Below are 16,167 nucleotides of genomic sequence, written 5' to 3' on the forward strand. Positions count from 1 at the left end.
TCGCACACGAATCTCTCGGGAAACAAACGTTGCAGCGTGGCTGGTTTACAGCCAATTTCTGGGTGAAGGTTTTTTTTTTTCTTCCCCTCACTCCCTCCTACAGATGCCATTCCCGGGACCATCGGATGCATTGCTCAGTGTCAGTCCACATGCCTCACAGAGAAGCGGATGGGTACACGTCACAGGGATTCCAGATTCATACAGTGCAATGTTTCACAACACGGCGCGCGGGGGATCGCTGTATGAATCCCAGAATGCCTACCTCTCTTGTGGTTTGCAACTTGGACAGAAGGAACGGTTGGCAAAGCTACTTTGGGAGCCACTGGACGGGTTCAAAAGAATGAACAGCACGTTAGAAAGCATCGCGACATGTTCCCACGCCACTGCTTACCACCAACCCACGGGGGAGGAGCCCTGCTCGTTCATGGCAACGACTTGTGTTTCTTCCATCACGAAGGGGAGTCTTATCTTTGGCTGAAGATGGCTTAATGTTGTCTGAAATAAAGCTTAGAGGCTTCCTTTTCAGGGGTAAGAGTAACTACCACTTCCATCCAGAATCTCGTTAGGCAAGGTCAGTCCAGGAGCAATATGGCTCCTGCGGTCCCTCTCTTAACACAGTAGTTTGCCTCGTGGAGTTGATCAGCTATATCCGTGGTTGGCAAGCTGCGGCTCGAGAGCCACATGCGGCTCTGTGGCCCCTTGAGTGTGGCCCTTCCACAAAATACCACGGCCTGGGCAAGTCTATTTTGAAGATGTGGCGTTAGAGGAAGTTTAAGTTTAAAAAATTTGGCTCCAAAGAAATTTCAATTGTTGTACTCTTGATATTTGGCTCTGTTGACCAATGAGTTTGCCGACCACTGAGCTCTATCATTGCCTCCGTTGGCCATATCATCCTCCCTATGGGACCACCAGCTACCTAGACACTGGTCACATGACCTTGTTGAACTGAGAAGGCATCACAGACCATGGTGACCATGGTCCCCCATTCAGCAAGCAGTACCTGGGCCTGGGTCTCAGGGTCACCTTGAACCTGTCTGCCTTTCCCCACGTGGAGCACCTTGGCCATGAGATGGTTTGCTAACGGCAGGGGTTTTGCTCTATGTTTGCCCGCTGCTTCTTTTCCGATTACTCGCAGGGAGCTAGTTGCCTGTGGAAACAGCCCGAACAGCGGAGAGCTGCGTGCTCCCTGCGGATGTGGACAAGATAAATCACGGCCACACAGACCCGGCCTCCGCGGGGAAGCGCACCGTTAGCTAAAACTGCATGTTCAGGCACTTTATTCCACGGGGCTGCTTCCCAGATATGTTCACCTGAACTCTATCCGCGTCCTCCCTCGGGGCGGCCGGCAATGGCCGAGGACACTACTGAGAGCCTTGTGTCCCGTGACACTCACAGGACACACAGCGGGGCAGTGACACGGCTCTGTCCCAGGGCCCGAGCGAGGCCCATGTCCGTCCATCTCCGCACTCACGGCGGAGTCTTCAGTGTCTTAGCCTGTCCGGTCTAATCTGCTGAGTCTGAAATCCAGGGGGCAGGACCTCTAACTCCTGCTGTGGCTGAGACTGAGCGGATTTCTCCCATGGAGGAGCGCGGGAACTCGGGGAGACCCCTTTGGGCATCTGATTACAGCAATTCGATTTCCTAGGGATGCCTTAGCTAGACAGTCTTCATTTCAGCCCTTGGAGGTCTCATAACAGCCTTCCAAGTGGACTCCCCCAACCCTGCTATTTTATGTAGCAGCTATTTTGGGGTCCTCCCTTCCCCTACATCCCCCTGAACCTGGACTCACTGGAGTTTAAAAGGAACAGCCCGCAGGGAATGAAGGAAGGGGAAACCAAAGACATGCCCTTTTTTTCTCCTGAGAAGGGAAGAGGCACAAGAGTGCAACTGCCTAGCTGTGGTCGGCAAATCGCAGCTTGCGAGCGACATGCGGCTCTTTGGTCCCTTGAGTGTGGCTCTTTCACAAAATACCACGGCCTGGGCGGGTCTATTTTGAAGAAGTAGCATTAGAAGGAGTTTAAGTTTAAAAAATGTGGCTCTCCAAAGAAATGTCAATTGTTGTGCTGTTGACATTTGGCTCTGTGGACCAAGGAGTTTGCCGACCTCTAGCGGGATAAAAGCCTCCCTGTGTCCAGATCGAGCTAAGGCCTCAGTGTTGGTGCGAGTGGAACGCTCCGCTGCAGCTCATGCATTTTGGGGCCCAGTTTTCAAACGTTCTGTTTCCTCCCGTGTCATCGCACAGCCGCCTGCCAGTCTCTCTTACGTACGTTTGTCTGTCTGATGCTGAGAGTCAGGAAGTAACGAGGGCCCCACGGGCAGACGGAACACAGGAGGGGGGGCTCTCAAGGCCAGCGGAAGTGGCTGTGGATTCACAGCAGGTTACAAGAGGGAGGGGAAGGCCCCCAGAGGGAATGCACCGTGATGGATGGGGCGGGGAGATGGAGAGGGAGACAGAGATGGGCGGTGGAGAGATCTAAATGTCTATAAGTCAACAGAAAAAGAAAGCTGGTCTGCTGAGGGGCTGCCATCCCGCCTTGGCATTCACTGTCCCCCACCCTCAATGCAGCGAATGTAGAGTTTCCTGAACAAAAGTAAAGAGGAGGCAGGAGAGCGGTGCCAGAGCCACTCACAAGCCCTTAAGCCTCATTGCTGGGGCCCTTCGCTGGGATGGCCACGGCACCTGGGACGGTCCTGGGACGGCCTGCCCTTCCGTGTAATACAGCGCCCACAGCTCCTCCCCATCGCATCCCCCCTCCGCTCTCTCTCCCTGGAGTATTTCTGGGACACTCTTCATGGCAGAGTGATTCTTTCATAGACATGGCGTTTATGACCATGCTCTTCTGTGGTGCTAAAATGGGTTTCCCCCCTCCGCAGGCGGGACTTTGATATCTGTCAGGATCGGACATGCTCCTACCTTGTTTGGGGTTAGAAACCTCAAGAGAAGAAATATTCGGCCACATCCTATTAAACTTGGAAGGATCTGCACGTGTCGGGGAGAGATCAGGGCACGTTATTGTCAGTTCTCACGCCACGGGGTCGAAACAGAAAGACACACACCACACGCCTGCCCTTCCCCTCGGCGTGACGCGCTCCACAGAACACAAGACAAGCCCCGGATGACTCCCCAAGCATTGAATGGACATTGGAGAGAGAGCCCCTCGCTGCCCGGCTCTGGCCATCTGCTCTCGTCTAGAATCTTCCTACGCAGACGGGGGACGGCAGAGATTCAGCCTCCGCAGGAGGCGGGCGCCTGGAGCCAGGAGATAACAAGGAAGAGTCATTTCTCCCTTGAGAATCCCGGACTCTGCAATTTATATTTACAGATACCAACTGGCTGCATTCGTCTTCCCGGAGAGATTCTTTGGGGTGTGTTTTAAGTGTGAGCCATTATCTCTGCGAAGCCATGGATCAATTTCCTCTTTTTACTCATGCAGTTTCTCAGAGAGAGGAAGAGAGGGGTGCCCGGTGGTTGTGGCTGAAGGAGAAGGGTCCGAGGTGCCTCTGATCTTACCTATAAGGTGCGTGTGTTTGGGTGCGTCTATCTATTCTCACGATGTTTTTGACCTCAACATACGCGTCTGGAGTTATTGGTTCCAATGCCGAAATAATGGCAAGCATTGCTCACTTAAGAATGGATGCAATTTCTTTCTTAGATTCACCCGTATAAAAAACAATGACTCAGACCCAGTGGGTGTGGCTCAGTGGTTGAGCGTCGACCTATGAACTAGGAGGCCAGGGTTCAATTCCTGGTCAGGGCACATGCCTGGGTTGCAAGGGCGTGCAGAAGGCAGCCGATCCATGATGCTCTCTCATCATTGATGCTTCTATTTCCCCCTTCCTCTCCCTTCCTCTCTGAAATCAATAACAATAAATTAAAAAAAAAACCCACAATAAAAACAAACAAACAAACAAAAACCCATAAAAACAATGACTCAGGATCAGGACTGGATGCTTTGAAATGTTTGCTTAAGGAGTCTAGGCCGGTGGTCGGCAAACTGCGGCTCGCAAGCCACCTGCGGCTCTTTGGCCCCTTGAGTGTGGCTCTTCCACAAAATACCATGGCCTGGGCGAGTCTATTTTGAAGAAGTGGCGTTAGAAGAAGGTTAAGTTAAAAAAAATGTAGCTCTCCAAAGAAATTTCCATCGTTGTGCTATTGATATTTGGCTCTGTTGGCTAATGAGTTTGCCTACCGTTGGCCTAGGCCATTACAATGAGAGCAGTCATTTCATGAGTCAGAACTACCATCTGCTAAGCTCAGCTCCCAACCCCCTCCTGAGCGATCCTCTGGGCCCAGCTGCACCCACAGGAGAGCTCTCACCTCTGAACTCGGGGGGCTACTGTCGGTGCTCCTGGCTGCTCCCTTCCACGTGAGAAACACACGTGTGCGTGTCGCTGGCTTACATCTCCTAGGTCTGTTTCTCATCCCCATAATTCAATCGGATCTCTTTGAGGAAGGGCAGACCCTGGCAGAAGGCCTCTGTAAGTATCTCATAACCGAGTAATTGATAGCAAGTACCTCGGCGACTGTAAACAGGTATCATCCGCTTGTTTCCTCCATAATTAGATGAGAGCAAATAACGTTCGTGTAAGACATGGAACTTTCACTCTCATTTTGGTTCTTTAATATCTGTTAGAGAGCTGATATATTGTTGCTGTGAGCATATGATACACACAAGAGCTAAGGAGATCTTAATGCGTGTACTGCTATAGCTGTCAGCATCTATGAACGGGAAAAGCATGTAATAATTTTCCACATGTGTCTCCGGGCGTTACTAAGGAGACATTTGGTAACAGGCAGGCAAAATATGCCAGTTGTTGACTGCATGTTGCCTGTCCCCTGAGCACTCTGGTGAGGGAAAAGCATGAGTCCACTTGCACTGGGATGATCACTTAGGAAAAGTGAAAAATTTGCATTTCCAAGGAATTAATGTGATTTCTAGAAATTGTTCAGAAAAAAATTCAAACCATTATTGTGGCTCTAAATAAAAATGATTTGTATCACTAGCATCAAATTAAGAACATTTTAGTTTGTTGACATGTTTCTAACTTTTTCCTGCAGGAGAGGGAAAATAAGTGATATGTTCAGGCAGCCAGGGCTGCAAGGACCTACCCTTGCATGAATTTCGTGCATCGGGCCTCTAGTTAATAGTATAATTGAGGGAAATTCTATATTATCCTATCCCATTCCAATAAAAGTTCTTTGCCTAACGAAGCTTTGAGAATTTCTACCCATGGGCCACTGGTTCGAGGAGTTAGAAATTACAAATAGGAAAAAATGGTAACACCTCGATTTGAATCCCAGCTCTACCACCTGGACATGTTCCTTACCTTCTCTGGGCCTCACCTCATCTGTGGGAGGGGGGTGATGATTCTCTCTGCATGTCCCTGTCAGGGCTGCAGAGTTAGCATTTGCTTGTCCCTGCAGTGAGCTTTCAGTAAATGTCAGCTTTTGTTAATCTAATTGTGGGTGCCATTGTAATAGAAATCAGATAACTGTCGCCTAAACAGTTCCTGCTGAGTGGAAATTGAGAAAATAATGGTGTGCCTCCTGTTTTTTTTTTTTTTTTTTTTTTTGCAATTTTAGCTGTTCCCAAGCAAGTGATTCTCACATGTTAAAAAAAAAAAAAAAAAAAAAAAAAAAAAAAAAAAGCTTACTTTAGGGAGCAACCCAGTTCCAGGGCCAACATCCATGAATACTATTCAGAGAGCAACAGAAATTATTTTTGGAATACTGCAAAAAAGTCTTGATTTTTCACATTTAAAGATAAAAATGCTAATTTCCAAGTTTCTTTCAAGTTTAGAAGCACACCAGTTTAGACGTATCCTGCCCGATTTACTTTTTCTTTTTCATTTCATGAGTAAACTCAGAAAACTGTGACAATTTGGTTGTGGCACTCAAAGTTCATTTCCATGAATCAGAAAAATGGGGATTCCGGTTCTAAGCATGGGGCTCTAAGAGAATTTTTTTTTTTTTCTCCTCTGCACCCCAAGGAAAACTCTGTGTGCTGCCAGTTGGGGGGGACTATGCTAGAATTGCCAAACCTGACTGTCTATTGCTGAGTCCATAGTGTAGCAAGCTGAAAGCATGCTCGAAGCGGAAGGCTAAGAAGGGTTGTTCGAGAGCAGTGGTTGGCTCTTTGACCCCTTGAGTGTGGCTCTTCCACAAACTACCATGGCCTGGGCGAGTCTATTTTGAAGAAGTGGCGTTAGAAGACGTTTAATTTTAAAAACTTTGACTATCAAAAGAAATTTCAATCGTTGTACTGTTGCTATTTGGCCCTGTTGACTAATGAGTTTGTCGACTGCGGTTCTAGAATATTAGCTTGTCTTCTATCTGTTTTACAAGGCATTCACTCAGCATGAACTGTAGGTGGCGTTCACCTCACTCTGTGGACACTATTTAAACACAGAGCAAATCCTGATCACCTTTCCCATGTTTGTTCTAGAACAGCCTAATCCATCCCTTTCCATACTTAATGAGAAGGCAACCACCCAATGTCATGGTGCCCTGAGAGGAGTCCTGGTTTAGACATGGACACGAGCTGAGAGGGGACGCAGCTGACCTTTCAGCCTCAGCGGCCTCCTCTGTGAGATGATGTTGGAACAGAGCTTTTGAAATTTCTTAAGAACATGAACTTTCAGGTGATGTTTGGGTTTTATGATAGGGTGAGGCACGGGGAGCTACCCTGGGTGGAAAAAGCCACTGCAGAGAGGGGCCTGGTGAGCCCTCCTTCAATGTGCCCCTTTGGGGAGCCTCTCGGGTGGAGGCAGAGGCCTACAGCCCCTCGGGTTGATACAGTGACTGTGGCTGATCCTCAGGGGACCCCGAGATAGCATTCTGGATGCCTAGAGAGGAATCCATACAAAGCTCCAAAGCTTTCCAGCAGAAATCCTCAGGCCGATGGGATAATCTCCCATCTTCACAGCGTGCTGCCTGTTCTCAGAAACATGGCCTCGTTAAAGCAGTGGGGAGCATACCGGTCAGGTGACAGCGGTGGGTCTGTCCTTGAGACGACACGCAATTTTGTTTTGCTATAAGCAACTGTCTTGATTTTTTTTAAAAAAATGTTTTTACTGTCACAGACCATGGGCACGCATGTTTTCTAACCTGTGGAATTTACTTCATGAAATGTTCTGTGTTCTACAATGTATCTGACATCTGTGCCGTCTCCCTCTTCCTCAGCGTGCTGGGGGCGTCAGGTGCTAGAGGAACGGAGTCCCCTACCCCTCTCCTCAGACATGCTCCCAGTAACTTCTGCTGTAACGAAAATATGGCCCGACTGGCGTGGCTCAGTGGTTGAGCATCGAGCTATGAACAAGGAGGTCACGGTTTGATTCCCAGTCAGGGCTCATGCCCGGGTTGCAGGTTCAATACCCAGTAGGGGGTGTGCAGGAGGCAGCCAATCAATGATTCTCTCTAATCCCTGATGTCTCTCTCTCTCTCTCTCTCCCTTTCCCTTCCTCTCTAAAATCAATAAAACATATATTTAAAAAAAATATGCGTGTTTTCCCAGGTCATTGAAGTTCCCTGTCCAGAAATGGACAGTTCGGGGACCAAGAGGCCCAAGTGCAGTGGAGGGGGCAGGAAGGAGTCTGCGGTGGGAATCACTGAATCCTGATGTCTCTCTTCCACGGGGTCTAATGTTAGGAGCTTCAGCTGTAGGAGCCAGATGGCCTTCCTGGCCTTGCAACATTGGCTGAGCCCCTCGCTACCTCTGAGCCTCACTTTCAACTCTCGTAATGGAGCTCTGTAGACTCGAGGGAATATCCCCCTCCTTCTACACAGCCGCTCTGCCTCATGCTTCCCAGGAAGCGGAGCTGTTCATTGGCCAGCTCACCACTGGTACCCCGGCCGGTCAATGACACCCACCCTCTTAGCGTGGGGTCCACAGTTCCACATTGGAAGGTGCATCCTAGGACCAATTCAGCAATCTTGGCAAATCTTGGTTTAAGCTAGAAATTTCCAGGTTCCCCCACTCCACAGAGATAAAGTCCAGATATCAGCTCACACTTAAAAAGTGGCTCAACATTCTAAAATCGCCTGGGACAAGATGCATGCCAGAAACAAAGTCAATTGGCTCAAGGTGGGCAATTGTCAATAAAGTTTGCTAAACCTCTAGGATTTTTTTTTTTTTTTTTTTTTTTAAAGGAAGGGAATACTTCCCCCATCCTTCATTGAAATAATTGATTTCACCTTCAGGATTAAGGAAGCAGCTGCGTCCTAATGTTCATTCAACTTTCGGGTAACCACCAAGGTTTCATGAGCACGAGATGCTAGTTACACAGATATGGAATGGATCTGAGATGAGGATACTAGGCACACAAGAGATCCGAGTCCCTCAGCTTTCCTCCTAGAACATGCGCAAACAGCTCAAAATGAACGCAGCTTTGTCACAGAGCTACGCAGGCCTGAGCCTTCCCCCACCTCCTTATATAAAACCTAATTAGTTAAAGGGCAATTCAGATGAAACTTTTATTTGAGGGATTTAGGAGTATTAAAGCAAAGGGTGAAGGCAAACAAGGCTGCTCTCTGCGTAGCATGAACACGGCCGCTAATAACCTCGAGCTGGGACGGGGCTGACCTTATGATTCTCCTCACGATCCAGGCTTCCTCTGTACATCGGTATCAAACAGAAATGTTTGGATGCTACATGGAGAGCAACCTTGACAAGGTCTCCAGCTCTAAGGCCCTCAAGTATGAAAACAGGTCTAGGCCAGTGGTCGGCAAACTGTGGCTCGAGAGCTACATGCCTCAATCAGATTGAGGACATTTTTAGCAAAGGCCAGCTTAGAAGTAACCTAATGAAGTTAATAACAATGCACTTACCTATAAAGTTTAAGTTTTAAAAAATGTGGCTCTCAAAAGAAATTTCAATCGTTGCTCCATTGACTAATGAGTTTGCCGACCACTGGTCTAGGCTTTCCCAACCGGCTGATGGACCCCTGTAGGTGACACTTCCCTTGTTTACTGGTCCTGCCGATTACATCAAATTATAGGTGGATGTTTGACTCTGTGATGAAGGCGATGCTCATTGTAAGAGCAAACAGGAAAATAGAACTATTTCCCTTACGTGAATGATTGTCTGGAATTGAACGCGTTGGAGAGGAGGGGATGGCCAAACACCTCCACCCACATTCTATGCTTTTCATGCCAGTCATCTGAAAGTCATTTAAGGCAATCGTGTTTACTTGGGTTCACAGAAAGACTCCCTCTCTCTTCTTCTGTTGCTTTTCAAAGAAATACTTGGATTTATTAAAAAAAAAAAAAAAATTCCAAGTTTTCTGAAATGGTGTTTTCGGACATGATCTTTCATTTCAACGGATGGTCTAGCTTTAACCTCCGACTCATCTCATCCCTTTTTAAGGTGATAATCACCCACACAAACCCATCTGCACCTGAGGCCAATGCTTGCTGCTCTAATTATGTTCTTTCTAAGAGCCGTTTCCACATAATTAGTGAAATCACTTGCTTTTCAGGATGAAGGACCAGATAATACATGTTAGGAGGTAACAATTAGTTTGCCACCTTAACAGAGACGCCCACACCAAACCAACTATTAGTTTGGATCAACAGCATCAACAAATGTTCACTTGAATGAATTGTGAGTTTGCTTATCCGGGCATAATACATTAAGACAAAAAAAGAAAAACCTGAATGAATTACTACCCCCTCAGGTACCCAGGGATTCTGGGGATGATCTATTTTGGGATTCATTCATTGCTGACAACATCACCAGTGTTTTCTTCAGTGGTGGCCCAAGTACATGGAAATGACTGAGTTTTGAGAAATCAACAACCTTTGGGGATGACTGGACAACCTACTTGCTCATGGAGAGACAGCAGCAGCTACCAATGACCTTAATGGGAAATTTGTTTCAAACACGTTTAGCAGATGATCAGAAAGGATGACCACTCTATTTATGCATTTGAACCTGACTTAATACAGGTATTGGTAGTTCGAGATCTATATTGACATCTATCAGGGCTCCCACATCTTCAGCCCTTGTATGTATGTGAACTTATGGTTATATACATTAATAATTTACGTCGATAATAGACATCATTCGTGTTCCTTGAGATGCACTTAGCTGAAGGGTCTCCTGAGGGTGAGGGCATCTTTCTGCATATACTTGGTGGAACTATGGTCATTGATTCCTTCTGTGGGATGAAGGGAACAGCCCTGGCCAAGGTTTGTACCTGGAACTCCCCTTCTCGAAAGGGCAGTGAGTTATCTATCATGAAGTCCTGCCCCAGAGAGGAAAGGAATCCAGCAGAGTGCCTTCTGAGCCCACAAAGGAACCATGAGGATGCCACTAAAGCAGCCTGGAGTAGAGATATAATCATGTCTGATGGGCTATCATACGTCTCTGGACGTGAATGCCAGGCAACAAGCAAGCTAGTCCTGCATGATGTTGGGTGACCCCAGGAAGCTCTTACATCCTGTTTTCTGGAAAAATCTAAGGGAACACCCACCACACTCCACGGAGAACAGCCAGAGGCCCCGTGAAGGCAGGGCACAGGTGCCCACGTTACCTGCTGGAGGGTTTCGGTTGGGGATGCATGAGCTAGATGTTCCCAGTCAATAATAAAGCCGAACACATCTCCCCAAGGCACAACGCAGCATCCTTTCGGGCCACCAGCGATTTGAAATCAAAACAAAGCCCCACAGAACGGGGGTTCCCGATTGGGTGTGTAAAAGGTCAGCATCTGCTGATGCTCGGAGATGAGGCATGAGGTGAAGGCGGCGGGATGAGATGGCCCGTGGATGGCACAGTGACAGGTCCATGCAGCTCGCGCCCCGCACGCCCCACACAGAAACACTCCCGGCCCCAGAGACCCCCTTTCCGTCCGTCCATTTCTGACACGTCAGACCGGCCGATGGCCACGGCGGCCTCCACCATCCGCCTCCGCTCACTTCCCCTGGGGACCCTGTCTGCTCTCAAATGTGACCCGCAAGGCCTGAAAGGAGCAGGTCGTGGGGCGTGGCTACAGTCAGGCAGAAAAGGGGGACTCTGAGCGCTGCGGCCCCTGCACCCCTGGGTGGCCTCCCTCAAAAGGCCCCGTGGGCAGTGCAAACGTCAGGGGAAGCCACAGACTGGCTGATCTGATTCGTAGGATTCATGGCAAAGGACGTAAGCAAGGCTGGGAGAGGAGGAGGAATTCCAAAGACATAAAGGGTCTAGGAGTGCAATAGCGGACAATTCTTTATCAGTTGATGGGACCATTTCCTAGATCCCGTGGTCTGCAATCTGCGGCTCTCAAGCCACATGCGGCTCTTTGGCCCCCTGAGGGTGGCCCTCCCACAAAATACCAAGGTCTGGGCGAGTCTATGCTGAAGAAGTGGCGTTAGAAGAAGTTTAAGTCTAAAAAATTTGGCTCTCAAAAGAAGTTTCCATTGTGGTCCTGTTGAATATTTGGCTCTGTGGACTAATGAGTTTGCCGACCCCTGTCCTAGATATTTCAGTAGGTGGAGAATCAGGTAGAAGCTGCAAAGGGAGATGAGGCTAGAAACTGGGGAACAGACTAGAACTCTGTGATTGGGCTTAACCCACCAGGCCTGGGAGGAGCACACGCGTGTCTGCTGACCCACCCGAGGGCCCGTCCCTGCCCTGTACCTTGAGGCCTGCGTCTGTGACCTGTCCGCTCCTCTGCAAGGGGCAGCCCCGAGCGCTCTCCGCGATCCGCAGAGAGGACGCTGTGTGTGCGTGGCTGGGGGCCTCCCGTGGCTGAGAACACGCCTTCCCTCTGCACCCGGCACCGACCCTGCCACGGCTTAACCAATCCGCGCCGGGCGGGCCCAGGCTGCAGCAAACGGGGGTTTGTGTTGCGAGTGGGAACACCTGGCTGGCATTTAGAAGGCTCGGGAAGCTGTTGTACTTAAAACCGTGGTTGGCAAACTGCGGCTCGTGAGCCATAGGTGGCTCTTCGGCCCCTTGAGATTTTAGCAAAGGCCAGCTTAGGAGGACCCTAATTAAGTCAATAACAATGTACCTACCCGTATAGTTTAAGTTTAAAAAATTTGGCTCTCAAAAGAAATGTCAATCGTTGTCCTGTTGATATTTGGCTCTGTGGACTAATGAGTTTGCCGACCACCGGCTTAAAGGATGGGATGCTGGGATGGTCTCGCTGCAGCAGTCACCCTGCACTGCCCCAGGACAGGGAGGGGAGACAGCTGTGAGAATTCCTCCCAGGCTCTCTTCCTCGGGGCTTGCTTTCCCGTTACTCAGCAGCCAGAGGCTGGAGCCACCAGGAAGGGTGCGATGGGTCAAGATGGGTGCGATTCTGCCAAGTTCTGAGTCCTTACCGCTTTTCAGGCCAATGTCAGGGGTCCTTGGCTCCTACACAATGAGAAAGCTCCCGCCCCATTCTCCCTGAACAGCTGGGAAGGGCTCTGGGTTGGGGCATCAGACCTACTTTCCCTGCGGGCCCAAGGGGCATTTTCTTTTTGATTCTTTATATTTCCATGAAAAGATTTCTTGTAGAAATTTCTAGGAGCCAGGCTCCTCCATGCTGCATGTATTTTTTGTTGTTTTGTTTTGTTTTAAATCCCTCTTCTTTAGCAAACTTAAAGCTAAGTCATCAGGAAAACCTGGACCTTGGTATTTTAGGAGGGAAAGACAGACAGACTGATTCGCTTTTCCCTCCAGAAAGACGAATCCTGAACAGAACCTGCTTCTTTCAGGCCTTCACCACGACTGACGCTGCTGGGACAGCACAATTCCCTCCCCCTGGCTTCCGGGATTCTCCTTGGAGTCTAATGGACGCGCAAGCATTCACTGGCGTCTGTTCTGATTTTCTAAATCTGTGGTCGGCAAACTGCGGCTCGTGAGCCATATGAGGCCCTTTGGCCCCTTGAGTGTGGCTCGGTTGTATTGATAATGAGTTTGCCGACCACTGTGCTAAATGCTGGTGGAAAGCTCGTCCAGGGGGAGCGTTCCATCGGATTGTTGGTGACTAAATTGGGCCAATAGGACTGTTCCTCTTTTGGCCAAATGAGCTCAGGTGACTCCAGGAATTGCACCTGAGAAGCGGCCCTCACTGGTCAGACTGCAGGGCAGCTGGGCTGTGCCTGAGCCCCAGGGTCTGCCCAGGTAGCCCTCTCACGTGGTCTCATCACATCTAGGCCGAGAACGAACCCAATCATTCAATCCACCGAGAAATTACTTGTATCAGAAATGGAGGAGGGGAAAACAGATCTGAGGAGCAGAACAACAAAGCGAAGCTAGCTTTGACTGCTTGGTGATTTTTTTTTTTTTTTTTTTTTTTTTACTTACTACCCATACTGGAAATACTGGGGATACCTAGGGAAAAAGAAAAGAGAGAGAGAAAAGCTGTTAGATGTGTATTAGTTAGGCGTCGTGAACTCAATATAAAAATCTCAGAAACATAACACGCGATAACATCCGGACCATGAGGGCATCGGCTCGGAGAAAGCAGTGTCTCCATCCCTCCGCGGAAGCCACTTTGCTTTCGCTGTAGAATTCCAGACTCATCGGAGTCGGGAAATCCAGGCTCGGCTCCCGCAGTTGGCTCGAGGCAGCTTCATATCAAATCACATGCTGTGTTGGCTTATAAGGTGAGCGACATGTGTTTGTGGTTCAAAAAAGATATTAAAAACTCGGCTTCCGGGCACAGAGGACCAAACAGACCCAGCGTGGACCTCTGCAGAGAAACCCACATAACAGACTAGGTCTCTCTCAATGTGCTATGTCTGTGGTCAGCAAACTGCGGCTCGCGAGCCACATGCAGCTCTTTGACCCCTTGAGTGTGGCTCTTCCACAAAATACCACGGCGTGGGCGAGTCTATGTTGAAGAAGTGGCGTTAGAAGAAGTTTAAGTTTAAAAAATGTGGCTCTCCAAAGAAATTTCAATCATTGTACTGTTGATATTTAGCCCTGTTGATCAATGAGTTTGCCGACCACAGCCCTAGGTGGTTTGGCTCAGTGGGTAGAGCGTTAGCGTGTGGACTAAAAGGTCCCGAGTTCTGGGTTGTGGCTTGATACCCAGAGAGGGTCATGCAGGAGGCAGCTGATCCATGATTCTCTCTCATCATTGATGTTTCTCTCTCTCTCCCCCTCTCCCTTCCTCTCTGATGTCAATAAAAAATATTAATAAAAAGAGGAAGAAAAAAAAAAAAAAACCCTGGCCAAGAAAGCAGAGGCACAGGCTGTGGGTTGGGAGCTCTCCTCTTGCCCCCGCTGCCTGTGTGACCTCGGGGTAAGCTGCTGAGTCTCCAGGAGGCTCAGCTTCCTGCCTCACAGTGTTGTTGCAAAGATGACAGAAACTGACTTATGGGAAGCACTCAGAACATGGCTTGCAGGTGGTATGTGCTCTCGCCATCTCTGCTACGATGACCATTGTCAGGGGTCCTCAAACTTTTTAAAGTGGGGGCCAGATCACGGTCCCTCAGAGAGCTGGAGGGCCGGACTATATGAACTACTAATTCCTACTGTAACACCTCGGCTGCGCTCACTGCCCAAAAAACCTGGCGGGCCGGATCAGACTCCTCTGCGGGCCACATCTGGCCCGCGGGCCATAGTTTAAAGACCCCTGGTAGTTGTTCATCAAACAGCCCCATGATAGATATCGCCAATGAACAGGCAGAGATTTGCATCTTCTCTGCTAAATTCGGGGTGAGAGCATGAGATGGAAGAACAGGGATGCTCTGCCGTGGACCGGCTGGGTGACTGGGGGCAAGCTCCCCGCTCTACCCCGTCTCCTCCCTGGCGCGGGGCTAATGCTCTCTCCCGCAGAGGGCTGCTGTGCACGCTGACAGGGATAATCCATAAAAGCGTCTGACACGCGGCATGCGGCGCGTACAGGACAGCTGTTAATGAGCCGTTCGGACGTGCTGGTTACATCGTGAAGTGGACCAGCAGGTGGTAACTGGAGGAATCATTAAACTTCTATTTTCGTATTTATTTTTGAACCACCGCCCTCTGCTTATTTTAACGGATCCCTGTAGATTCCTAGCTTTGTCTTCTTTAAAACCAAGAGCCCTTTCCCTATTTCTTCGGAGGGAGCGGAGAAGGAGGAACAAAAGCTGGCCATTATTTTTTAACACCTTGGGAGGACTGAAATCCTATGTTCCATTATTAGATATATTAAAATTCTCTAGATTTTATTTTTAAAATATATTTTCTTTGGTTTCTAGAAGGAAGGGAGAGATAGAAACACCAATGATGAGAGAGAATCATTGATTGGCTGCCTCTTGCATGCCCCACCCTGGGGATTGAGCCTACAACCTGGGCATGTGTCCTGACCAGGAATTGAACCGTGGCCTCCTAATTCATAGTCAACACTCAACCACTGATGCATGATGCATGCTGGCTGGGCCACAGTCTTTCAATTTTAAATGAACAGAGTTTATGGGGCTTCTGATCAATTACTGATCACTGATCAACACAAACCGGAGACCCCAGTTTCCATTTCCATGTTTCAGCGCTGTCCAGTGAGGCAGCTCAAGCTGACCACGCTCTCTGCAGAGGGCGGCAGCACTCCTGACTCACAACCAATAGGCTCCCTTGCCACAGCGCCTTGGTACTGAAATTTTTTTTCCTTTGCAAATCCCCTGTTGAGTGAGGAATGATGGCCGCATCATCATTTTAGTACCAATGGCAGGAGGCTCCAAATTTCCCCGTGATTGAAAACCCTGCTCCACTGGGGGAAGCTGCTCGCCTGTGTCATCCATCAGAGAGAGTGGAAGGTGGGCTGCAGGAAGAGACGTCTCATGTGCTTGCAAACGCACGGGGAGCTAGAGGGCCATGCATAATGCAGAGTGAAGTTCTCAGTTCTCGGGGTGCGTGAGCCACTCCCCAAGACCGATGAGGCCCTTGCTGCAGTAAAACACTTCAGACTCATGCAAAAACGGTCTCCATTCCTCCGGGGAGCCCAGGGCAGAGCGCCACCGTGTTGGCTACAGCTGCAATCCTCCCGAAGCAAGGCTATTGTGAGGTCCTGTTTTCCATCAGCTGACATTTGGATGCTTAAAATGCAGGCTCTTCCTCACGTGGCGGCTGGCCTTTTTTGGAGATGTCACCAGGTGAGCCATGTCCTACTCCATTGCTGTCAGATGGGAATTGCTTCGAAGAGATTTTTTCCCGACTGCTCTTTGGAATAAAGATTTTTGAAGTTGAGAACAGCTGACTGTCAAGGGATGCCTGCTGG

General features: G+C 49.1%; 2 protein-coding genes across 5 annotated transcripts in view; both read right to left on the reverse strand.

The window, feature by feature from the left end:
- NTNG1 (netrin G1) overlaps positions 1 to 16,167 on the reverse strand; it is a 195,301-nt gene that overhangs the window by 36,447 nt on the left and 142,687 nt on the right. For 2 of the 4 annotated variants that reach the window (XM_084866077.1, XM_084866074.1), the window contains exons 5-7: positions 13,275 to 13,301; positions 2,915 to 2,980; positions 263 to 322 (exon numbers count right to left, since the gene is read on the reverse strand). In XM_084866077.1, coding sequence (XP_084722203.1) covers positions 263 to 322; positions 2,915 to 2,980; positions 13,275 to 13,301 — 153 coding nt within the window. The remainder of the gene's footprint in view (positions 1 to 262; positions 323 to 2,914; positions 2,981 to 13,274; positions 13,302 to 16,167) is intronic. The other 2 variants (XM_084866076.1, XM_084866075.1) reach the window with 1 other exon arrangement.
- Positions 1 to 16,167, reverse strand: part of PRMT6 (protein arginine methyltransferase 6) — a 237,382-nt gene that overhangs the window by 32,095 nt on the left and 189,120 nt on the right. The gene's annotated exons all lie outside the window — the stretch shown is intronic.

Source organism: Pipistrellus hanaki (genome assembly GCF_964339955.1).
Source record: "Pipistrellus hanaki genome assembly, chromosome: 18".
Lineage (NCBI taxonomy): Eukaryota > Metazoa > Chordata > Mammalia > Chiroptera > Vespertilionidae > Pipistrellus > Pipistrellus hanaki.